At 42.9% G+C, this 25,710-nt stretch overlaps 1 protein-coding gene and 1 long non-coding RNA gene across 12 annotated transcripts in view; one reads left to right on the top strand and one right to left on the bottom strand.

Annotated features, from left to right (window-relative positions):
* Positions 1 to 17,446, top strand: part of LOC105496110 (FKBP prolyl isomerase 1A) — a 24,526-nt gene extending 7,080 nt beyond the window's left edge. The window contains exons 1-4 of one of the 4 annotated variants that reach the window (XM_024797402.2): positions 9,086 to 9,170; positions 10,929 to 11,041; positions 14,121 to 14,285; positions 16,333 to 17,446. In XM_024797402.2, coding sequence (XP_024653170.2) covers positions 10,931 to 11,041; positions 14,121 to 14,249 — 240 coding nt within the window. In that variant the 5' untranslated portion in view covers positions 9,086 to 9,170; positions 10,929 to 10,930 and the 3' untranslated portion in view covers positions 14,250 to 14,285; positions 16,333 to 17,446. Of the gene's footprint in view, positions 1 to 9,085; positions 9,171 to 10,913; positions 11,042 to 14,120; positions 14,286 to 16,332 lie in introns of those variants that run through there. The other 3 variants (XM_011766215.2, XM_011766214.2, XM_011766216.2) reach the window with 3 other exon arrangements.
* The window catches only part of LOC105496108 (uncharacterized), a 52,610-nt gene continuing 36,065 nt past the window's right edge, over positions 9,166 to 25,710 (bottom strand). For 6 of the 8 annotated variants that reach the window (XR_011613463.1, XR_011613462.1, XR_011613464.1 and 3 more), the window contains 3 exons: positions 13,292 to 13,466; positions 11,759 to 11,982; positions 9,166 to 9,913 (listed from right to left, as the gene is read on the bottom strand). This is a non-coding gene — a long non-coding RNA (uncharacterized lncRNA). Of the gene's footprint in view, positions 9,914 to 11,758; positions 11,983 to 13,291; positions 25,605 to 25,710 lie in introns of all 8 variants that reach the window. The other 2 variants (XR_011613465.1, XR_011613459.1) reach the window with 2 other exon arrangements.

Here is a 25,710-nt window from a genome sequence, read left to right as displayed (position 1 = left end):
TACAATGAAAGTACCTCAAGCAATCTATACCTATAGGCTAGAACTTCTTGGAGGAAGTGCCATCTGGTTTTGGTGTGTATGGTACAGTCAGGCAGGAGGAAAGCATCTTCCAAGTATATACACAGGTCAGGAGGAGAAAAGGGTTTTGATTTTTCTGTAAGTACTTGATGAATGTCTGCTATGTGCAAGACACTGTCCTGGCTACCAATAATTTAGGAGTGAAGAAGACACAGTTCCTGCCTTCATCTTACAGTGTAGTGGAAAAGACATAATAAATGTGATTAATAAGCAAGACTGTTGTGTATAAGCTAGTAAGTGTTAAGGAGGGAATAGGAAAAGGTTGAGATTTTAGATAGATTGGCAAAGGCCTCAATGAGAAAGTGACATTTGAGCAAAGACTTGAAGGAGGTAAGGATGTAACCTATGTGACTATTTGAGCAATATCATTTTAGGCAGAACAGCAAATGCAAAGGCCCACGGGTGGGGGTATCCCTGGTGTGTATGTAGAACATAAGGAAGCAATGTTCTGGGACTGGAGAAGTATGAGAGTAATCAGAGGTGAAGTCAGAGGGATGGTGGTAGGAGCGGAGGCTTGACAGCTCTTAAGAGTGTCTTGTAGGCCATTTTAGGAGCTTTATCTCCTGAGATGGGGAGTCACAGGAGTTTTTTTAGCCGAGGGGTAGTAGGGTCTGGCTGCTGTGTCAGGTTTAGACTGCAGGAGAGCAAGGGCAGAAGCAGAGAGACCAAGGAGGGAGTTGTAATAATAGTCTCTAACAGAGGTCCGGAACTCATGCTTTTAACCATTATACCCTATAGAAACTGCATATTTCTGCCACCTCCAGCTAGCTACTGTTAAGTGGTATTTCTTTCTTTTTTTTTGGAGACGGAGTCTCGCCCCGTCGCCCAGGCTGGAGTGCAGTGGTGCGATCTTGGCTCGCTGCAACCTCTGCCTCCCAGGTTCAAGCAATTCTCCTGCCTCAGCCTCCCAAGTAGCTGGGACTACAGGCACACACCACCATGCCCGGCCAATTTTTTGTATTTTAGTAGAAACAGGGTTTCACCGTGTTGCCCAGGCTGGTCTCAAACTCCTGAGCTCAGGCAATCCACCCGCCTCAGCCTCCCAAAGTGCTAGGATTACAGGTGTGAGCCACCGTGCCCAGCCTAGTGGTATTTCTTTCTCCCCCTCCCCATGCGATATAATGTGGTAGTAGCCCCTCTTATTTATGTTGTGATTACAATGGAAAATGGAGAGACACACCCACAGGGCATGCATTCTGGTCTGTTCTTTTTATTGCCGTTGGATCCTGCATATTCTTCCCATCATGGGTCCTGCCTTTGAAAATACACTTTTGGTTATAGGATCTAAAGGGATTTAGCCAAAGGTTAGAAGCATTTCCATACCGTATATGGGAAATGTGCTTGCACTGTTTGTGATCTCAGGAAAATGATAGTGAGAGTGAGTTGGTTCCCTCTTTGGGTAGACACTTGGACCTTTGGTCATACCCTTCACTTGTAAGGAGTTCTCAGAACGCCACTTCAGGGAGGTTGTGCTGGAATGCAGCCACAGAGACCCAGAAATGGAATAAGAATGTAAGATTTGAATTTGTATCTTTTGCCTATCTAAATGTAGAATCCCTTTTTACCCATCATGATTGAGACAAGTAGGTAGTTGGTACACTAACATAAAAGTGACATACCTTCTATAAATATTTTATTTGAAACCCTAACATAAATCATTTGCTAAAGGACTATGTCTTTATCTTTAAGTATGGCTCTGCTAGTGGAGTTTTCCATCACAGTTCTGGCAAAAACCAATTTGACCTTTTTAAAAGTAGAGCAAAGACTATTGTGAGAACATTTAAAAACCAAACCTTTCCAGATTTTTAAGATTTCTTTCTCTAAATGTAGTCTCCCATATGATTCACTAGCAATAGTTTTTTAGTGACTTGCCTTTATTGAGTCTTTCCCAGCAGTCAGCTAGAACCATTGTTTGTATTCACACTCATTTTATTGATTTACATACTATTTAATCATATTATCTTTAACACAGTAAATATAGCTACCATAAATGGATTTGGGGACAAACACAGCTAACCACTCCTCCCTTTGTGAACATAGAACTCATGTGGGAATGAAGGAGTGATCATGAGCTAGAGACTAAAGCATGAGGGGAGTGCTCTTCACCATGCTAGGGTACGAAGGCTTTGAGTTTTATGAGTCTCCAAGCAAGGCAGCTAAGTAAAAGGTGGTTAAGAGAGCTTCTGTATCTAATAAGAAGAGGGAAAGCAAACAGCTAAACCCATTAGACCTGGAGCTGTACACCCATCTGGGAATGTTCTGAGTGGCTTCAAATGCAAAGCTGCAGAAAAATACTGGCTTCCCCATACCTCCATCCATTCAACCATTACACTTTTTTTTTTTTTTTTTTTTTTAAGAGACAGAGTCTCGTTCTGTTTCCCAGGCCGGAGTGCACTTGCGCACTCATAGCTCACTGTAACCTCAAACCTCTGGGCTCTAGCGATCTTCCCACTTCATCCACTCAAGTAGCTAGGACCATGTCTGGCTAATTTTTTTTTTTTTTTAAATTTTTTGCAGAAACAGGATTGGGGACATGAGTCTTGCTGTGTTGCCCAGGCTGGTCGCAAACTCATGCCAGTCTCAAACTCCTGGCCTCAAGTGATTCTCCTGCCTTGACCTTCCAAAGCACTGGGATTACAGGCATGAGCCTCCTCCGTAGCTGGCCTCATTGTACTTTTTGTCGTTAAGAAATTCACCTGCGTGTTGAAAGTAGAAGTCCTTTGTCCCTCTCCAAACTATAAATGGCAAGGACTTTATTTTATTTTGAAGGTTTGGGGCTTAGGATATTCTGGTTTTTTGTTATGTTTGATTTTTGGTTTAGTTTAGTCGTCGTTGTTTTTTAATCTTGAAACTTCTCATATTTTGGTCCCCGTAAAATGCCGCCTATAGGAAACACTCCTGCAAAGATTCATGAGCAACTATAAACTGCATTGTGAGTCATGAGCTTTCACTACAAGTAGTGAAGCCGTAAGTCTGTAGAGGTGCCTTCTTTAGTCTTCTTTCCTTACCCAGTAGAAGGTATATGGGATTCTGCCTTTCCCCAAAGCAGAGTACCCTGGAAGTGACTCCATTTCTATTGGGTTATTAGTGAAATAATATCCCAGTGGTCTTTGTGAATCTCTAGGTCTCGAGTCTTAACCACTGCTTCAGTGGCTTGAGCCAACCACCAGGAACACAGTCTGGAGATACTTTGCTGCCCAGGAGCTGCTGGCCAGGTCTCCCTCTGCTGATTCCTTGATAAGCAACAGGAAAGAGCAGGCTGCTGTGTGGTAGACAGACCTGAGACTCTCTGCAGGGTCTTGTTTTTTAAACCCTTTGCTCCCTTTCCAAGGGTTTCAGTTCGGGAGGAGACCCAGGCGAAGATGACATCAACAGCCTTTGTATACAGCCATAGCTTTGGCTCCTTTCATGGTCTTGTACTTTTAACTGGAGCACATTTTCACATTTTTTCTCACTGATTAGTAATTAAAGGTTCTTAAAGACAAGACTACCATTCTGTGATTACCCCTCGTATTCTGGTTACCATATAGGGATGAAGGTCTGAATATGAAGGCCTCATGCTTGTCCTTCTGGTTCTTTAAAATCATGCAAGTAAAGCAAATCCAAGAGTACTCTTGAGTACCAGCACCACAAGTGCCACCAGGACACAGAACGCAGGCCAGGTCTATGAGCTTGGGCTGCATTCAGTCAGGAGAGCCAAGACTATATACTTGAAATCAAGAATATGGAGCTATTCCAGGCAGTTTCTTAGGCATGAGTTATAGGCTTGTATGACCAGGAATGAAATCGGTCAGTTCTGCAGTTAGAAGGCAATGCTTGTGATGTTTTATCCTGAGTGGCCTTTAGAGTTTAAAGACTGTCAGCTGTCGCATCTGCACTGTAACCTCAGTTGCCTTCTCTCAGCAGGGCACGCTTTCTCTAGGAAATTACGGCACTAACTTGGCAGGTGGTTTCACTGTTCAAGGGCTCCAACTCCTGGCACAAGTGATCTCCAGAGTTAAAATTGGAGCAACTGCTGAGACTTGACTTGCTGCCTGCTTTACCTGTTCCCTCCCCAAAGAGAGGAAGCACTTTTCATTCATTGCCAGTGTGGATGTAGGAGCTAAACATATACAGGATTTTAGTAAATGCCACTGCCTACTTTTTTTTCTTTTCCTTTTTTAAAAAAGTTATTGGCCGGGCGCGGTGGCTCAAGCCTGTAATCCCAGCACTTTGGGAGGCTGAGACGGGTGGATCACAAGGTCAGGAGATTGAGACCATCCTGGCTAACACGGTGAAACCCCGTCTCTACTAAAAATACAAAAAACTAGCCGGGCGAGGTGGCGGGCGCCTGAGTCCCAGCTACTCAGGAGGCTGAGGCAGGAGAATGGCGTGAACCCGGGAGGCGGAGCTTGCAGTGAGCTGAGATCCGGCCACTGCACTCCAGCCTGGGCGACAGAGCGAGACTCCGTCTCAAAAAAAAAAAAAAAAAAAAAAAAAAAGTTATTGAGGCACGATTGAAATCCAGTATACTGCACATTTTTAAAATGTACAGCTTCATAAATTTTGATGTGTCATTGTTCCCCTTTGAATTCACCCCTCCTTACCTTCCTGTAACAACTACTGATGTACTTTTTTGTCAGTGTAGATTCGTTGCATTTTCTCAAGTTTTATATAAATGGAATCATACAGTATGTTCTCTTTTGTTTGCCTTCTTTCACTTGGTATAATTATTTTGAGATTCATCTGTATTGTCCAGTGTATCAATTGTTTGTTCCTTTTTGTTGCTAAATAATTTTCTATGTATAGATACTTGTATTTACCACCGTTGGTGGGTGTTCGGGTTATAGTTTTTGGCTATTGCTAATAAATCTGCGTTGAACATTTGTGTACAAGTCTTTCTATGGACATAGCCTGTTATTTCTCTTGGATAAATACTTAAGATTAGAATGGTTGGGTCATATGGGGAGGTGTATGTTTAACTTACTATCAAGCTGTTTTCTGAAGCTTTGTTATATTCCCACTAGCAGTGTATGAGAATTCCAGTTCCTTCACATCCTCACTAATACCTGACGTGGTCGGTCTTTTTAGCTTTACTCATTCTAATCAGTGGTGGTAGATTCATTTCCTAGTGGTTTTAATTTGCATTGTTATAATAACTAAGAATGTTTAGCATCTTTTCATATGCTTCCCTGCCCTCTGTCCTTTTCAGTGAAGTATCTGTTCAAATCTTTAGCCCTTTTTTATTGGTTTTCTTAATTGTTGAATTTTGGTGGTTTGTTATATTCTGGATATAAGTCCTGTATCAAATATGTACTTTACAAAAGTTTTCTCCCAATGTATGGCTTGTCTTTCATTTTCTTAACAGTGCTTTTTAAAGTACAGAAATTGTTTTATTTTGATGAAGTTCAATTTATTCTTTTATAGATAGTGCTTTTTGACATCATACTAAGAAATCTTCGCCTAACTCAGGGTCACAGAGATGTCTTTCCTATGTGTTCTTTTATAAATTTGATAGGTTTAGTACTTAACATGTAGGTCTAGGATCCATTTTGAGTTAATGCTTGATAATGGTGTAAAGTTTTTACTGTGTTATGTGTGGATATTTTGTCATTTTAGCCCAATGTAATTTTCATCTCAGATATTGTAGTTTTCATCTCTGAAAGTTGGAGTCTTATGGTCCTCCTCTACTAATTCTAACATTGTGTTAGTTCTGGGTTGCTTTCAATTGATTGATATGTCTCCTCATTGTGGGTCCTGTTTTCTGCCTCTCTGCATGCCTGGTAATCTTTGGATGCCAGACAGTGTGAATTTTACCTTTTGGGGTGCTGGATATTTTTATTCCTATACATTTACCTGAGTTTTATACCGAGAAGCATTTAAGTTACTTGGAAACCGTTTGATGCTTGTGAGTCTTGCTTTTGTGATTTGTTAGGTAGGTCTAGAGCTCAGTTTAGGGCTGATTATTTCCTACTATAGGCAAGATCTTCCTGAGTATTCTGTCTAGTGCTGCGTCAATCATGAACTTCTCCAGTTTGACTGGGGGTAATAAGCAGTAATCGCAGCCCTGTGTGAGCGCTAGATACTGTTCCTCTAAGCCTTTTGGATAGTTCTTTTCCTGGCCTTGAGTAGTTCCCTCAGATACATGCACCGAGAGGGACTCTGCTGAATACTCAAAGAGGACCCTCTGTAGATCTCTGGGGATCTCTGTATAGCTCTGTCCTGCTGGTACTCTGTCCTGTGGACTCTAGGTGCCTTGAGCTCCACTCCAGGTCCCTGTCCCTGGAAAATCCCAAGGATATAGGGCTGGCCTTGTTTCCCATGTCTCAGGATTGTTGTTCTTCATTACAGATGTCTGGTGTCCTATAAACCATCGTTGCAGCTATTTTGTCTAGGTGGTTTTTAGGTTTCTGTGGGACTTTTTGCAGGGAGGAAGGGGTTGGTTGGTTGTTGGTTGTTTCAGGAACAAATCTGATCCCTGTCCTCCACTGTGACCAGAAATGGAAGTTCTCACTACCTGTTTTGACATTAAAGACTGAACAGCATAATTCCTACCCCTGAAAATACTATATGCATACTCATTCCAGCTTAACAAACACTGCTTTCACCTTCTCTCCCAGCTTGACAACTTACCGCCGTAGATAGGTGGCCTGTTCCTCCCCATTGGGGAAGCCCTCCTTCTCCTTGTCCTATAGCTTGTGCCAGTTGTGTGACACCCACTTAATTACATACCACCCCTCCCATTTCTGGGGATTATTGTTTAGCTTTCGGACTTGATTGTGGGAAATCCTCTCCTTGGACTTGAGGAACCCCAACACCACTGCCACCACCCACCCCTTCCCTGTGAAGATTTCTCCTTAGAAAGTAGATGAGATTGACAGTTGGTGACTGTGGTCTGAAATTCTGGAGCAAGGCTCATGCCCCTTTCCCAGGGACAACAGAGCATCCAAAGTAGCATAGGAAAATTAAGATCCTAGGCAAAGGTCCTGCTTAAAGCTCCTTTACTTAGAAATCCTGCTTCCTGGCTTTTATGGTTTTAAAATACTAGGGAGAGGCTTGCCCCTCAGTGTCCAAGATAGGCTTAAGAGAGCTGGGGTTAGACAGGCATCCTCACACAGAGCCAGAGTTTCCACTGAAGAACATACACATCTTCATGCTGGCTCAGCAGCAGATTCAGGCTGTGTCCCGCCTTGTGCTCCTAGTCTGGTACCAATCAGATAGAGAGTTGAAGTATCTCACCTCAGGCAAAGCAGCATTGATACATTGATGCATGTAGTGTCTGGAGGTTGCCTGGCATTGCATCTGATCAGGGATAAAAAGGAAGTTTAGGGAGTCTGTCTCAGTACCCTGTGGTTTTCATTGCAATCAAAATACAATCTTGCACAGGTCAGGGCCGTGTTCAAGTTTGGCAAGAAATAGGCTAATTTTTTTATAGGTATACCGTACTTTTCAAATTGTGGGTTATGAACCATTAATGTATCATGAAATAAATTTAGTGGGTCACAATCAGCATTCTTTTTAAAAATGAGAAGTATATTCCATGTAGTAACTTACATGTAAATTTTGTTTATACACAGACAAAATGTGGGTATGTGTACTGGGTCCTAACATGAGACACTGATCTCATTGTCACAGATCAGGGATAGCTCTTTGTGGTTTTGGTTGTTGAGTTCCATTTCTTTGTTATTCCTCTCGTGACAGCACTATATTATAGTGTGCTCACTAAATGTCAAATAAAGGTTTACCTCATGCCAGTTGTGTTCATTTGGCTGCAGGTAACTGAAGACCCAATATAAGGCAAAGCAGACTTCTTTATTTTTGTAAGACTTTATTAAGAGCAGTTTTAGATTCTCAGCAAAATTGAGAGGTAAATACAGAGATTTCCCATATATCCCCTGAACATGCATAGCCTCTTTATTATCAACACTGTCCGCTAGAATGGCACATGTGTTGCAATTGACGAACCTGCATTGACACATCATGATTACCCAAAATCCATAGTTTGCATTAGGATTCACTCTTGGTGGTGTACATTCTGTGGGTTTGGACAAGTGTATAATGGCATGTGTCCATTATATATAGTATCATACAGAACATTTTCACTGCCCTAAAAATTCTCTGTGTTCCATCTGTTCTTCCCTCCCTCTACCCCTGACTCCTGGCAATCATTGAGCTGTTGACTGTCACCATAGTTTTACCTTTAGAGCACACTTTCAATCACCTCAGAACCTGGGTCTTGAGGGAAGTGGTTTAGGGCTGACTGAGAGCACTGGAATGACCGCCCTGTGGTATGCCTGGCCTTCTCAGTCACAGGGTGACTGCCATGCTCCAAACATCTTATCTTTACATGACAACATTCAACAGGGGGAGCAGGAACTTTCTTCCTGAGTCTTTGTTTTTCTTTTTACTAATGAGGTAGGACTTTCCTGGAAGATCCCAGTAGACTTCACAGCAGGTAAAGTAGTGCCCAAACTGGCCCATATGCCTACCCCACACCAGCCCTGGCATAGGGGAAAGGCTTAGATTGATTCCAGTTCATCTGCTGGGCCAGGCTGTTGTGCTCCTGGGAAGTTGATGTTTAATTAGAAAGGAAGGTGAGGGTGCCACAGCCTTGGTTCCAGGTGGCCCCTATGGGCATGTTTTTCTTAAAATAACACAGACCAGAGAGAAGCTCTTTCTGGTTTTCAATCTTCTTTGTGGCTCACAGGCCCTGCCACTCAGTGGTTCTGACCTTGGGTGGGTTACTGAGCCTTGGAGTTGGTTTCCTTATTTCTGTTAAAAGCGGTCCCATGAGGGTGGATGGAAAGGCTCCCTGCCTGGCCAGGGAATGGAGAATCATAGCTGTTGATTGCCTGCTTTCACCATTACCTCTGAGGTTGGTTGGGTTGGGTTCCATGTAAGAAGTGTAGCTTGAAACGGGTAAAGGCAGTGTGTTTGGTGGGTATTGTGGAGCCTGGAGACTTGTTCCTCTCCCAGGTACTTGTTTATAGAGAACTGTTCAAGTCCTGCCATTAGTCATTTCTTTCATCAGGTGGTGACTGCATTCTGGTAAACGAATGAGCTAAATGCATACCCCAGCTCACCAGTTCAGGGGCACCAGTTCCTTGGAGCAGGTACGGGTCCCCGCCCTCCTGTCTACCTTAGTCCTCAGCTCCCAGGTCCAGGCAGCATTAGTACCCATTCTGCCCCCAGGACATCCGTCTCTACTCCTGCTCTGTTAAGATACCACCACCCAACCCCCACCCGTTTCTTCTTTTGTTAAAGTTCACATAGTCCAATAGCTGTGATAACGCTGCCAATTCATCTCTGCCTCCCCATCCTACTTACAAGTGTTGACACTGTTTTTTAGGTTGGGATTTTGTCAGGATTTTCGTTTTTTCCTAAACTCTTACACAACAGAATTGTAATGTTTTTATGGATTTTCTGAGTAACGCTTAGAACCATGGTGAGTGCCCACCCCCAGTCTTCCAATAAAATCAGTTTTGTGTCCATTATATGTTAACCACTGGCTGACCCTCCAATCTGGGATCCTAATTAGAGAATTTTCAGGAACTCAGTGTCAGCTATCACAATAGGCTGGCAGCGGCTTCCTGAGAAAGCAATGCTGATGGTGTTTTTGAAAAGGAAGTTGCAGATATCTATTGCAGATGTCTGTTCCTCTTTTCTCATAGCATCTCTGGAGTTCCCCTTTTATTGGAAGGCGCCGTCGTGGCTTGTCCCACTTCTGGGAAACTGGGATAGTAGAAGGAGCATGGTATTTGGGTTTATAATTTATAATGTAGTTTTACTATTTTGGCAAGCTACTTCACTTCTCCCTGTCTGCCTCAGTTTCTTCATCTGTGAAATGGGGATAGTGCTGTGGAGAAAGAATTGCATTAGTTCACGTGTGGAAAGCGCCTAGCCCATTTAGAGTAACTCAGAGTGGAACTACTGCCCACAGAGTTGCTAGCAGTTGGCTGGGTTTACTGAGTTAATTCTTCAAGGGCAACCATTTCAACCTCCTTAGTATTGCTGTTCTCTTCAGTTATCTCTGTTACAAAGGATTAGCTGTGCAAAAATGAGCACAGATTGTTTTCTGGGGCAGCACTGGATAAAATAAGTGGGATGAATGCTGCACAAATTCTTTCATTTCCCTACTTCAGCCCAGGTTGGTTTTTACTTTTCCCAGGAAAATTATGACAACTCAGGAACCAGACTACAAGGGCCCAGCTTTATGCCCCAGGTTCCCTGTTGATTTCACTAGAATGCGGGTGAAAGCTTGCCTTACAGCTTCCTCTTATCACATCCCATAGTGCTGACACACAGCCTGGAGAGCAGCAATGTGTGTAGGTCACAATTAGTGAACCACAGAGGAGACCATGGGGGTGGCAGATGGTGGAGGGGGATTTGCCTGCACTGAACAATGGCGGAGCAATATATAAACACATTACATGTGAAAGATGATGGGGGATTTTGGGAAGGAATATTGCTTCTTGCACTGTGTTTGACTTCTAGACATTGTGTGCACCTCAAGGGACCACAGTTATTTTTAGTTGGGGAGAAAATCCACAGGGTGCTAGGAGAGTCAAGGCAGGAGGAAGTTTATACTCCCCATCTCCAGAACAAGGTGGACTGCCACCCACCTCTGGTACATGGAGTCCTTTTGTAGATGACTTAATTTCTTAGAGTCAGGGAAGAGCATTCACAGGTCTGGAGTTAGGACTACCCCAACTCCTTAGATGCCCAGTGAGGTCACAGGAAACCCTCCCTATGTACCGCAGTTCCTGCCAGACTCTTCAGCACTGGCATCTCTGATGAGTGCTCTGCTGCTGGTCTCTGACTTGCCTTATGTCATTACTCTGTTGCTCATGTTACAGTGGCCTTTTTCACAGGGATGCTTGAAGATGGAAAGAAATTTGATTCCTCCCGGGACAGAAACAAGCCCTTTAAGTTTATGCTAGGCAAGCAGGAGGTGATCCGAGGCTGGGAAGAAGGGGTTGCCCAGGTATGCTCTCTCATTTGTTTTGTTTTGCTTCCTAGTATTTTACCTTTTATATTATTTTTATAGGTGGCATATTTCTACGGTTCAAAAATAAAAAAAGTGAAAAGTCTCATCCCATCCCATCTGACCAATATCCCCACAAGAAGCACCTGTTGTTAATGCTTCTTGTACTGTCGTTTAAGCACGTATAAAAACATAACTTTTTTCTTGCTTTCACACACATACTGTTTTGCAGTTTACTTTTTCACTTAATGCATTTTTGACACTCCCAATATCAGTACATAAAAGAGGAGTAGGCTGGGCACAGTGGCTCACGCCACTGTAATCCCAGCACTTTGGGAGGCCGAGACGGGTGGATCACCTGAGGTCGGGAGTTCGAGACCAGCCTGGCCAACATGGTGAAACCCCATCTCCACTAAAAATACAATTAGCCGGGCGTGGTGGCAGGTGCCTGTAATCCCAGTTACTTGGGAGGCTGAGGCAGGAGAATCGCTTGAACCTGGGAGGCACAGGTTGCAGTGAGCTGAGATTGCGCCACTGCGCTCCAGCCTGGATGACAAGAGCGAAACTCCATCTCAAAAAAGAGGAGTAAGCTCTGTTACAGCTGCATAGTATTCCTTTATGTAAGTGTGCTAAAATTTACTTGGCTAGTGCCCTATTAATGAGTATTTGAATCATTTCCAGTATTTTGCTATTATAAACAATGCTGCAATAACTCACCTTGTACAGACTTTATTTTCCGTGTGTGCACATGTTGCCATAGGACATATTCTCAGAAGTGGGGTCGAGGGGCTCAAAAGCTGTGTGTAGTGCTTTTTGACAGGTCTTGCCAAGTTGCCATCTCTAGGGTTTGCAGTCTGGACTGCCACCACCAGGCTATGAAGGTGCAATCTCCTCCCAGCCCCAGCATCACAGTGTATTGTTAAATCTTTGGCCTCAGGACACTATGAGTAAAAAATGACATCAGTTTTAATTTGTGTTTATCTTACTATTAACCATATTTTGTCAGACCACTTCTGAGAGGACATACTTAGGCAGAAAGTCCTTTTGTTTGTCTTGAGTGTGTTTCCTAATCTCTTTTCTCCCCATTTGTGGAAACAGCTTTTGTTCTGCCAACGCTACAAAATTCCCAGGAGACAATAGGGACCCAGGGTTGCCAAATTTTAGTTGGATTCTTTCTTTCCATCAAACCTAGGAATTTTTTCTTGGCTCTAACCAGGTAAAGGGATGTTTTTCAGTGACCTGAGACCCAGGGAACTTTATAATTAGGCTCTGCATGATGGGTAATTAGTCTGCTTCCCTCTCACTGAGGAGAATTAGAAATTTAACCAAGATGAAAAGAGAGATTTCTGTCTCTCTCTTTTCCAGAATACACATTGCTCTACTTCCTCTATAAAATACCACTGATTTATCTCCAAATAAACTGCTCAACTTTCAGGAACTTGAAGCCTTCCCACTCCCAGGTGTCTGGGTTTCTGTTCCTGCAGGGCAGAGGGTTGGCAGTGTGAGGAAGAGGCTTTGTAGTTTACTTCCCCTGGGAAACCTTGCCAACCATAGCTTTTTGCCTCTGTCTCCCTAGTCTGGCTGGCTCTTGGATCTGTAGCCCATCCCCCATCTTGCATGCCAGCCATTGTTCATACCACAACCCATCTTCTATGACTGTTCCAGCATTGGAACAATCACTGCGTTGTATGTATTGAGTGCTATATCTGCCATCGAGATAGTGTTATCAGCATACTTCACTTCCCAGGCTTGGAGAGGCATGGTTGAGTATTGGACAGATGCCTGACTCCCCCTTTAACTGGTGCTTTGGGGTCAGTCACAGCCCTGTCAATTATGAGAAGTCTGGGTAGTTTGAGATCTACATAAAACATCTTTTAAATTCTTCGCAGCGTATTTTTTCAGCAAGTGAGTTAAAAACACAGGAAGAAGGGGAGATTGACTTGTGCCCCTTTTCCTTTCCTTTTGATATTGTTTTGGTTTTACATGTTTGCAGGCATGGAATCCTGCCACAAGGACTATTTTGGCAGCTTTTTTTCATCGATCTTGGACATCTTTTCATGTTAATACATTCAAAGCCACCACTATGTTCTTTCTAATGACTAATCCCTGGTGTGGATGTGCCTATGAAACCACTCCTTCTATGATGGACTTTTGAGTTGTTAGCAGAATATTCTGGAAATAGAATTGCTGAGTCAAGGTATATGATTGTTTTGAATTGTACAAGGTAAAGCCATACTTCACTATCCTTACCACCTTTCTCCAAATGTCCCAACTTCTGGGGGGAGCAAGGATTAGACACTTCACAGCCTGGAGCTTGCTCTTTATTCATCCTTTATCCGGTGGAGTCGGGAAGCCAGGAACATACACATGGAGACCAAAAGCAAAGAGAAGTCAAAAGATGGAAATACTGCAGAGAACCTGGTCACTGTTCAGAAAGTAGAAATTTATACTTATTTGTGTATTTAATTTGAAACTGAAAATATACACAAATATATTTTTTAAAGTAAAAATCTGTCCTTACTGGTCACTCACTATCCATATCGTTCTCCTCACAGCAAAAGTCTGGTATGTCCTTCCAAAGACATTTTCTGTTGTAGGTATATCAATATTTTCACAAATGGTGTACAGTACATGCTATTGTGTAGCCCAGAAAATCATACTGTCTTTTTTGAAGTTTTCCTATATGGAGTATTCCTTTTTCAAGAAGAGCATAGATGTCACTTAATGTGTCCTTTGAGTGACCACTGAAGGGGACTAGGTGGTGAGACATCTGGAATGTTACCTGCCTAGCATTAATCATTAAGACTTGGGTAGAAAGGTTGAGGGCCTGACCCTTCTGAGAGTCAAGAGGGGTTTTGAACTGCCATTGGACCTCTTGGAGTGAGATGCAGGGGTCATGGAATCTGACTGCCAACCTCCAAGTCCTGCATAAGGAGGTGGTGATGCCTGTGCAGCTGCAAAGTCACTGGAAAGACACAACCATCCTGGCCAAGGAACACCTAGGTAAACAGCTCTTGTTCTTACAGAGACAGTTGGGGCGTGTGTCCGGCTGAGTCTGTCTTCCTTGTTCTTTTCACAGATGAGTGTGGGTCAGAGAGCCAAACTGACTATATCTCCAGATTATGCCTATGGTGCCACTGGGCACCCAGGCATCATCCCACCACATGCCACTCTCGTCTTCGATGTGGAGCTTCTAAAACTGGAATGACAGGAATGGCCTCCTCCCTTAGCTCCCTGTTCTTGGGTAAGGAAATGGAATGCTGAAGGGCCCTTCACTACCTCTGCTCCTCCCATGTTATGCCTAGCGTTTGATGGGCAGCAGAGACAGCAAAAAACACCACAAGGCTGTTTTTCTCCCTGCATTCTTTCTGTATTGAGTATCCTTTCATTGTTATTAGTATATGCTTTGAATGTAAAAATTGGTCACCCTAAGGAAAGGAATTGGCTCCTTGTTGAACTCATGGAGATGGCAGCTGTTTAAATGAAGTGTTTTTCCATGTAGTTTATAAATTATAACGGAATTGAGGACTACGGAAATGTAGGCCAAATTTGTAGTGCCAACATTTTAGTTCTTTGGAAATAAGACTCTTAATGAATGACTTTGTTCTACCCTGTGTTTCTAGAAGATACAGGGGAAGAAAAAGTCCTCTGAACATGAATATCATGTCCTAGCTTCTGCAGCTCTCTCCTCACTGCCGTTTGTGGTTACTGCCTGTTAGATGGTATGAGGGAGACATTACTGCATCAGTCCACCTGCTCAGGGTCCACACCCAGGACACTTGAGGCCCCCAAGCCAGCTTGTTATCAGTGCATGAAGTGGAGAAATGAAGCCAGAGGATACTTGTGAAGTTGAAAGGATGCTCTTGGATCAGACAGTTCTAGGAAGGGATCTCATGGACCTCTGCGTCACCTTTATTGTGCAACAGTAAGGAAACGGCCAGAGAGAACGGCCTTACTCAAGGTCACATCCAGGCAATGGCAAAGTAGGACCAGATCCTGTTTGCTGATTTTCCCCTCTTCTACCCTCATTTCTTAGGAACTAAACTCAGTATCCTAATAGCACATAGCTTTCATGTAAGTGTTAGAATCATTAAGCACGTGAATGCTATTGGCTTCCTTCCAACTGGCCCCAGACCTTTATATTAGCTCCCCTCCTGCCATAGGAACCAGAGGGCCACAGCCAAGGCCTGGGTGAGGACACTTTTGTTTGAAAGCCACAACAAATGGCTGCCATCCTATTTGTGATGGCAGTCACAGCTACTTGTAACCTTGTCCTGTTGTGCACTTACATGTAAATTTTGTTTATGCACAGACAAAATGCGGGTATGTGTAAGTGGAGGGGCTTTTTAAACTGTCTTTCTCAGTTTGAACCACACATACCTCGGTAATAGAGGCCTGGTTAAGTTTGATAATTCTGGTTTCTTCACCTGTCATTGCTGCTGGGAGGGAATCCCTGGCACTTTACAGAGAGCCTTTGTCTGCCCAAAGGTCTACACCTAGGCCAAACTCCCTTTCCTGTTCTTTGAGAGCTGAGTCATTTTTTGAACATAACTGTACTCGAGGGAGCCTTGGAATTACTTTCCTGGTTGGGAACAGGCTTTCTGTAAACTTGATGAGGTAGAGGGAGGGGAGAGAGGGATAAAGGCTACAAGTCACCCTGAGTAACCCTCCCAACCCACTGCCAAAGAATGTTTCAGCTTCTTGCAAGAGTCTGGAAGGAAAGTCCAAGGGCAAACCCAGAAAGTTTTAAGTTGAGTGAATGCATGAATATTGGAGATATTTTCCCAGTATACTCAACATTATGAATGACCAGTTTATTCTCAGTCTGGACTGCACATTAGAGTCACCAGGGAAATGTTTAAGACTTTCCTGATGCCCAGGTCAGACCCTAAGCCAGTTAATCATAATCACTGGGAGTGGAACCCAGGCATTTAGAGTTTTTTAAAGCTGCCAGGTGATACCTATACGTAGCACAGTTGGAGACCCAATGATAGTGGGGAACTGTATTGTCAGCAGCATGGGTGGACAGCCCTCCTGCTGTCCTTAGCAAGGCAAACCTAACCTTAGATTAAAAACCAAACACACACATCAATTTAAGCAGAAAGTTTGTTTCACCTGGGACCCAGCCCAAGGCCTTCTGGCTGTCTCCAGCTGGAATAGAAGTGGCTTGGTCTCAGACTGCTCAGCTGTTGGGGAAAGGATTTGGCGTGGCAGATGGCATCGTGGCTGCCACCACTGCACACAAAGAACACTGAGTTGCTGGAAACTCACAGATTTTCTGTCCCCAACAGATCTGCCATGGAGGGATCTGGTGCCTCCAGACGTGTGCACATGAATCCATGTGGAGCTTTTCCTGGTGTTCCACTCCACTCTGTATAGACATCTGCCCTGACTGAATGTGTTCTGTCACTCAGCTTTGCTTCTGACACCTCCGTTTCCTCTTCCCCTTTCTCCTCGTATGTGTGTTTACCTAAACTATATGCCATAAACCTCAAGTTATTCATTTTATTTTGTTTTCATTTTGGGGTGAAGATTCAGTTTCAGTCTTTTGGATATAGATTTCCAGTTAAGTACATGGTCAAGTATTAACAGCACAAGTGATAGGTTAACGTTAGAATAGGAATTGGTGTTGGGGGGGTTGCAAGAATATTTTATTTTAATTTTTTGGATGAAATTTTTATCTATTATATATTAAACATTCTTGCTGCTGCGCTGCAAAGCCATAGCAGATTTGAGGCGCTGTTGAGGACTGAATTATTCTCCAAGTTGGGAGATGTCCTTGGGTTAAATTAAAAGCCCTACCTAAAACTGAGGTGGGGATGGGGAGAGCCTTTGCCTCCACCATTCCCACCCCATCCTCCCCTTAAACCCTCTGCCTTTGAAAGCAGATCATGTTCACTGCGATGCTGGACACTACAGGTATCTGTCCCTGGGCCAGCAGGGACCTCTGAAGCCTTCTTTGTGGCCTGGCTTATTTTTTTTGTTTTTATTTTTTTTCGTCCTGTGGTTTTTCTAATGGACTTTCAGGAATTTTGTAATCTCATAACTTTCCAAGCTCCACCACTTCCTAAATCTTAAGAACTTTAATTGACAGTTTCAATTGAAGGTGCTGTTTGTAGACTTAACACCCAGTGAAAGCCCAGCCATCATGACAAATCCTTGAATGTTCTCTTAAGAAAATGATGCTGGTCATCGCAGCTTCAGCATCTCCTGTTTTTTGATGCTTGGCTCCCTCTGCTGATCTCAGAGTTTCCTGGCTTTTCCTCCCTCAGCCCCTTCTCACCCCTTTGCTGTCCTGTGTAGTGATTTGGTGAGAGAAATCATTGCTGCCCCCTCCCCCCAGCACCATATATGAGTCTCAAGTTTTATTATTGCAATAAAAGTGCTTTATGCCGGCTTTTCTCAGCTCTGTGTCATGGTGGTTATTTTCAAGTGCCTCCCCTGCCATTTGGTGCAGGGGGATGGGGTTGGGCAGGGTGAAGGAGGGTGGCAGTGGGGATGTAGTTTCAAGATTGTCTTGGCAGAAGAATGCAGCAGGGAACATCCTTCCTCACTGGCTATTAAGGGGTTGGGGTTCGGAGGAGAAGGGGGAATGTGGGGTAGGTTTGTATCAAAGGAACTGCCTGAAGGGCAAGCTGGGATAGTCAAGGAACATCCCCTCCCCTGTTACCAAATGTTTATTAAATATGTGTTCTGGGTAGAGTACTATGCTGGGTGTTCTTGGGTTAGAGAAGTGGGAGATACAACACACTTTCGAGAAGTGAGTCACAGTCCACTTGGAGATGTGCTACAAGCAACTGCAAGCAAATTAATGAAGACATACGAAGAGAAGATTCTGATTTTAAATTGGTATTCCTCAGTAACATTTAGTGTAGAAAGACAGTCCTGTGGAGAGGCTGTGTGGTTGCAGTAGCTTCTCTGGACCCTGCCCTGGGTGCCAGTAACACCCTGCCCTTACTGAGAGTTCTGGAGACCGTCAAGAATGCTCCCACACCTTTCTAGACACCTTCCAAAATTGCCCAGGTTGAGAACCATTGATTTTAAATAGGAAATTATTCAAGAGCTTGCTTAATGGCTTTCTAAGTTCTTTTGTTAATTTATAATTTTTAGAGTGCCAGAGTCATATTCCAGGGTCATATCTTACTGTCCCCAACATTTTTATAAAAATTGTCAACAAAGATTATTAAAATGAATGCCTGTATACCCATCACCTAGATTCTATCATAAACATGTTACTGTACCTATATATCACCTGTCTATCCATCTGTCCATCAATCTATCCATTACATCCTTCAGAGTAAATGGCAGACATCACTACAATTCCCCCAGGATGTATCATTGACTAGAGTAATGTTTGTTTACACTTTTGTGCCCCTGCCAGAATAAAGAACATCACCATACCAGAAAATTCCATCATGGCCTTCCCCAGTCAACCCCACCCTGCCCTGAGAGGCGATCATTGTAATTCTTTTCTACCATAGGCTAGTGTTGCCTCTTCTGAAATTTAATTTAAATGGAACCCCACACTGTCCTTTTGCACTCAGCAGTCAGTGTTGTGCCTTCACTCAGGCATATGGGAAGCTGTTCTCACTGAACTTGCATTTCAGGGAAATCCTCTGGATTGGGGATGGGGTTCCTCAGAGATGTTCACATACTAATCCCCAGGACCTGTGAATGCGTCACCTTACATGGCAAAAGGGACTCTGCAGATATGGTTAAGTAAGGACGCTGAGATAGAAGGAGTATCCTTATTTACCTGGGCGGATGCAGGGTAAGCACATGGATCCATACAAGCATTAGTGAAGGTGATGTGAGGGTGGACAGACTTTTGAGGATGCTAAGCTATTGGCTTTGAAGATGGAGGAAGGAGAGCAACAAGCCAAGGAATGCTGGCAGCCTCTAGACGCTGGAAAGGGCAAGGAAATGGATTTTCCTGTAGGACTGAAAGGAACACAGCCCTATCCATACCTTAATTTTAGCCCTGTGATGCCCACTTTAGACTTCTGACCTCCAGAACTGCAGAATTTATTATTAGTGTTGCTTTAAACCATTTGTTACAACAGTAGGAATTTTTTTTTTTTTTTTTTTTTTTAAGAGATGGAGTCTCGCTCTGTCTTCCAGGCTGGAGTGCAGTGGCGCGATATCGGCTCACTGCAACCTCTGCCTCCCAAGGTTCAAGCGATTCTCCTGCCTCAGCCTCCCTAGTAGCTGGGACTACAGGCGCATGTCACCACTCCTGGCTAATTTTTTGTATTTTTAGTAGAAAGGGTTTCACCGTGTTAGCCAAGATGGTCTCGATCTCCTGACCTCGTGATCTGCCCGCCTCGGCCTCCCAAAGTGCTGGGATTACAGGTGTGAGCCACCGCGCCTGGCCAATATTAGTTTTAATGTATGACAGAATAGTAAGTCAGGGTTTGTTTTTTTTTAATCTATCCAGGATCCTACTACCCTAACAAATCCAACTTCAATTTTTTTCTCCTTTCTATTTCTTGCCCTAAGCACTTAAAACATTTAGCTTTAATCACAGCATAGTACAAATTTTGCATTTCTTTTTTCCCCACTTGCTATTTTTATCAGGAGTATTTGTCCATGTTGCCATATGGTTTTCATAACTGTTTTAAGAGGGCTGTAGGTAAATTATGTCACATGAACATTAAATTTACTTAACTACCTTGTTAAAGGATATTTTAGAAGTTAAAATTATGACTCATACAAATATAAAATTAGCATGTTAAAGATTGTATTTAACGTGTTAATTATTGAGAGAACCAGTAGGACACTTTAATTGGCTCAAAGGAGAATCCAAAGAACAAATAATTATAAGCCTAGCAGGGATGCTGAAATGAGTTTGCTTCATAGTTACAAAACTGGCACAATTGGCCAATATCTGCAGAACAATAATCAGTTACATTCCATTGGTCACAATTTGCATTTCTATGAACAAGAATCCTCTGCATTATCAGTTTCCCTTAATTTACATAATTGTAAAGTAGCTCAAAGGCAGTGAAATGAAAGGGGGAATCAACTCAGAAAGTGGACTAGATTAGATGGAACACCCAGTAATTGGAGGCAGGGATGGGGGTGGTGGGCAAGACATATTTCAAAGTCCTTCACAGTGTTTCCTGATAGCCTGTACTTGAATACTTGGGCTATGTCCAGTTACTTGCTATGATTAAAAGTCAATACATCTTTGAACATTTTTTTTCTTTCCTAAATACCTAGGTTCTATAGGATATACTACTATTTATAGTAGGGGATCTCTAGGGTCAAAGGAGATTTTATGACTTTTGATTAGTGCTGCCAAGTTGACCAGAGTTGTATAAGCCTTTTCCCATGCCAAAAACAAAAACACCATTCATGTCCAGTGGCAGAAAATGGCTATCACTTCCATGGTGTCCTAAAAAAACTTTTAAAAACCTTCCTTTCTCCAGCAGTCCTCTGCTATGGCGTGAACGTGTCTCCCAAAGTTCCACGTGCTGGAAACTTGATCCCCAGTGCAGTGGGTGTGGGGAGGTAGGACCTAATGGGAAATGGTTGGGTCATAGGGGCTCTGCTTTCATTAGCGGATTAATGCTGTTACTATGGGAGTGGGTTCCTCCTAAAAAGATGAGTTCAGCCACCTCTTGGCCTCCAGCCCTCTCTCTCTTTCTGCCCTTCCACCCTCCACCATGGAGTGACAGCAAGAAACCCCTCGCCAGATGCCAACACCTTTATTTTGGACTCTCCAGCCTCCAGAACACTGTGGGATCAATTTTTGTTCATTATAATTTACCCCATCTGTGGTATTCTTGTTATAGCAGCAAAAGTAGACTAAGACACCCTTCCATTTCCTCATTTCTTCTCATACTCATTGGCCAGAATTAAATCTGTGGAGAATTTGACCTGGATCAATCAAGAACCATCACCCCAGGGCTGGAGAAGGGCTCAGACTCCCCTAAAGCTCTGAGCCCTAGAGCCCCTGAACAGATTGTGTTAATAAACAAGAAGCAGGGGGACCAGTGGACCCAGCTAGAAGTGGTTTATAGGACTACTTACTGTATTTTCTTTTTTTAAATTTCTTTTTTCGTTTTACTTTTGAAATGCATGATGGTTATATTACAGTCCTAGGATTCAGGAAAACTTCTAATTCTACATCTAACCTTTGCTAAGGGTTAGACACCAAATTACCTTTTGTCTGAGTTTTTCCATCCATTAGAAGAACTTGGGATGAGAGTGGGAATGTGGGTGGTCACAGTGACCAGATGAACTTTAAGATACCTTCCATCTTTAAAATTTTAATTATTTGAAATTTAATGATCCATGTGAGAAACTTACTGCTGTGGCAACCACATACCACAACCACCACCCACCCTACCCCGTTTGAAATGCTTGTTCTTCAGTGCCATAAAGAAATAGCATTTGAACATTGATTTCCTCAGCAAGGTCATTTTTATACTTTCTGCAGAAAGGGTACACTCGCCAGCGTTTTGCCACGAGAGTACACCGAACAAAGGAGACAGGGTTATTTATAACTTGACAAGTCACTTTACTGCTGTGTCCAGTTTCCACTGGCTGGAACGGGACCTCACATCCTGTATTTGTCCTGATTGACTAGCAACTTAGAACTTTTTTAAAGAGGCAGAGGAGAACAAAGGAAGGAGGAAGTAACTTGTGGAATGCTGAGAAAGGTAAAAAATACCTTCAAATAAGGAAGAGGAATAGGCTATGACCTAATGCTTGCTTGGACCAGTATAAGCATGCCAGGGCAAATAGCTAAATTGTGGAGCTAAGAACATAAAGGGCATTGATTTCTTTATTACAGCTAGCAGATACTTAAGAGTGTTAGCACAGGTCTTTGAATAAATTTTGCTCCGAAGAGAAGTTACTATTTATTCTTAATTAGACAGGGAGGAAAGTCTTTGAAGAGGAACCTCTATTTTTTACACCCCTAAGAACCATGATGATAGACTGCAAAAAAGAATCCCATCAACCTTCACTTTTTCCAGGAAATGTCTGACCACAGAAAACTCTCCGCCCCTTTCCTCTTTAGAAATGTTCCCAAATTGCTCACTTGCCTCCCTGAAGCTAATCGAAGATGGTCAAATGTACTTGAAGACCAGTTTGTCTCTTGGCTTGATTCCGTAACTCCTACCCTTATATGGCATGTGCCAAGTCAACACTGTCAGTATTTCCCCTTTTTATTCTATAACATCTAACACTTCTGAACCCTTACTGAAACAAAGCTTTCAGCAGAAGGGTTCCCTTGCTGCAAGTTTATGAATAAATAGCCTTTGTCGATTTTATCTTGGACTTAGTTTTGTCTCTGACACATGTGGAATGCGTGTCTGTTAGAATTCTGCCCTCACCACACCTCTTGCTTCCTGGATAAATGTGGGAACGGGTTGATGACCTTGGGTTTACACTGGCTTCTTAAGAACCACTGAGAAGCCAGGGTAGGGATTCTCATTCAGACCTCTATAATTCAATGAATCAGTGAAGGGCAGCTGATATCAAAAATGAATTAAAATGTCAAGGCCAGCAGTCCACTAGCTTCTGGCTGGAGTGTGTGATGAGTTCATCTGAGCTCCCTGAGTTCAAGGCATGCGGCAGATCGATTATGGGCCCATCAGAGGCTGGATTTGCAGCAGCAGCTGCCCTGTACAGCATGCAGCAAAATGGCTGTCAGCTCTTGTTAGGAAAGTAGACACGTGCCAGTGGATGTGTATGCAGGACTAGTGTATTGTTGGATGTGCCTGCTACTGACCACTGTGGTTCTGTTTTAACATTAATTTGTATATTTCTCAAAGCAGCACGTGCCCAAGATTTAGGCAAGTAAATTCAGTTAACCACAGAGTATACTTCTATGCCATTCCTGTGATAACACCATTCTAGATGCTAAGAGTGAATGTAGGATAGGACAGAAAAGCGCTGCTGGCAAGGACCTTACATTCATGCCAGTGAAGGAGACCCAAAACAGATGGGCAAATAATGTCAGCCATCTGGAAGCAATGGAGTGAAGTGGCCAAGTGAAGGCCTGGAGGAAAATTGCTCTAGGCTAAGTCCCTGAGGGGTGGTGAGTTTGGTGTGCTGGGGAAACAGCAGTATGACCTTCAGGGACAGAGCAAAGGTGTGAGGGAGAGTTAGGCAGGGGCCAGGTGAGGCAGGCTATTACAATGTAAGTCTAGTGAGCAGTGGATTTCAGCAGGAAAATTATGTCTACTTGTTTTGGGGAGAGTGTTTTCAGACAAGGTCTGATCTGTCACGCCGGTTGAGGTGGTATAATCACAGCTCACTGCAACCTCAACCTCCCAGGCTCAAGTGATCCTCCCAACTTAGCCTCCCAAGTAGCTGGGACTACAGGTGCACATGCCACTGTGTCGAGCCCTGTTTGTTTTTTAAAATTCTCTGGAAACTGGGAAATTGACTGAAAGGTAGTATTCCTCCAAGCCCTTGAATCTAGGCTGGCCTTGTGACTACTTTGATCATTACAAGGCAGTGGGAAAGGATGTTCTGGGACTTCAAGCCCAGGCCTCAGTAGCACTGCCAGCTTCTACCTCCTCCTCAGAACACTAGCTCTGAGCCCAAGCTACATGGAGAGGCCATTGTCCTAGCTGAGAACCTAGCCAACTGCCACCAGGTGAGTGAACCACAGTGAACATTCTGCCCATTCAAGCCCACAAATGCCCACAGCTCCAGCCACATCACACAAATAGAGGAACCACCCCACTCAGCCCAGGAAAACCAGAATTGTGAGATTGAATCACTTGGTTTTGAAGTTTATTTCACAGCAATAGATAACTGAAACAAGGGCAAGAGAGGCGGATGGATGCAGGATACAAGCCACCTTTGGGGTTCATTTAGGCAAGAAAGGATGGAGGCCTGAAGCAGATTGGCAGAAGTGAAGATAGTGAATTGTCAGATTCAGGACACACTTGATTGGTGCAGCTTTCAGGTTGGATTATAAGAGGTAGAATAGAAAAGCAGCAAGTCCCTGCCTGGCTTTCTCCAGACCACCCCTCAGAGCTTTAGACTCAGCTCTCTTTGATAATAACTACCACTATCCTGCACTAACCAGTTGCTTATACTGGCTTACACTGTGATCATTTTTTTTTGTTTTTGTTTTTGTTTTTTGTTGTTGTTTTGTTTTGTTTTTTGCTTTTTAAGTAAAAAATAAGGTTAAATCTTTGAGAAGTCCTTCTTAAGCAACAAAACCTCAAAGACACAAAGGAAATTATTAATAGATATAACCACCTAAAAATAAAAAATGAAACTTCTCTATCATAAAAACATGCCATAAACAAAGCTAAAAGATGAGCTACAATGGAGAGAAAATATTTGCAAAATATAACAAAAATCTCATACACTAACTATATAAACAATTCTAAAGAAAAAGGTAGCCAAATAGAGACTAGCATTACACTGCTCTAGGAATTTCACATTATATTACTGTATCTTGACGTATGAGTTTTAGACATGTCATGTGGCCCCTCGGCCTCCAGTAGATATGCCCAGGCTTCTCACAGCATGGTTGTCTCAAGGTTCCAAGAAGGTGAGAGGAGAAACTTCAAGGCCTCTTAAAGCCTTGGCTGCAGAACTCACATAATGTCACTTCTTCCATGTATTGGTCAAAACAAGTCACCAGGCCAGCCCAGGCCCAAGGGTAAAGAAATAGACTCCCCCTCTCACTAGGAGAAACAGCAAATTTCCCATTGCAAAGTGGTGTGGATACAGGGAGGTGTGGTTCACTAGGACCATTATTATAACACTCCCACACAATGGCTAAAAATGCCTTTCTTCTACTCTGACAATTGATAGTTTAGCTGGGAATATTATTTTGTGTTGATAATTATTTTCTCTGAGGATGAAAGCATTGCTGCACTCTTGTGGAGCTTCCAGTGTTGTTGAGAAGGGTAATGTCATTTTGATTCCTGTTCCTTTATGTGTGATCTCATATTCCTTTCCGAAATCTTTCAGGATCTAATTTATCTATGGTATGATGAAATGTCATAATATAGCTTTGTGTGAGTCTTCTTTTTTCCTTTTCTCCCCTCCTTTTCCTCCTGTTTTTTGTTTACTATGTTAAGCATTTGGAAGGTCATTTTAATCTGGATACACGTGTCCTTCAGTTTGGAAGGTTTCTGATATTTCTTTGATGGGTATATTTTCCACAAATATATTTTCTCCCAAAAAATATTGGAAGAGTGGTATTATTTTACATTTTTAAACATTTACGCTTGGCTTAATAGAACACAAATGAGTTCTCACATCTTCTGCATTCAATCTTGCAATATGTTGTTTTGGTTGAAATCTATGAAGAAATTACAACTAAGCACATTTTTAAGGAAGCTTGTGTCTGAACAGATAGCAATACAGAAACCAACATAACGAAAAATATCTGGCATCTCTGTATCTGAGGACTTTGCTAAATGGGAAATAGTCATCTTTCTGAAAAGAATTTATCCAACCTTGCATTGGTAGAAAGCAAAACTGGCTTTGTTTCCCTGTACAAAAACCACCTAGCCCTTCATTTATATATTCAAATGTAGTTTGTGAAGACAGCAGTCACAGAAATCATGTATCCAATCTGTAAATACAATTAACCAAGAGAATATACAAGTCAGATCACCTTTCAATTGGTCTGACAATTGCCATCACAAAATGAGTCAGCTGGCCAAAGTGATGGGCAGACA

The sequence above is a fragment of the Macaca nemestrina genome, chromosome 15, assembly GCF_043159975.1.
Source record: "Macaca nemestrina isolate mMacNem1 chromosome 15, mMacNem.hap1, whole genome shotgun sequence".
Lineage (NCBI taxonomy): Eukaryota > Metazoa > Chordata > Mammalia > Primates > Cercopithecidae > Macaca > Macaca nemestrina.
This window is presented reverse-complemented; position numbering and strand designations above follow the sequence as displayed.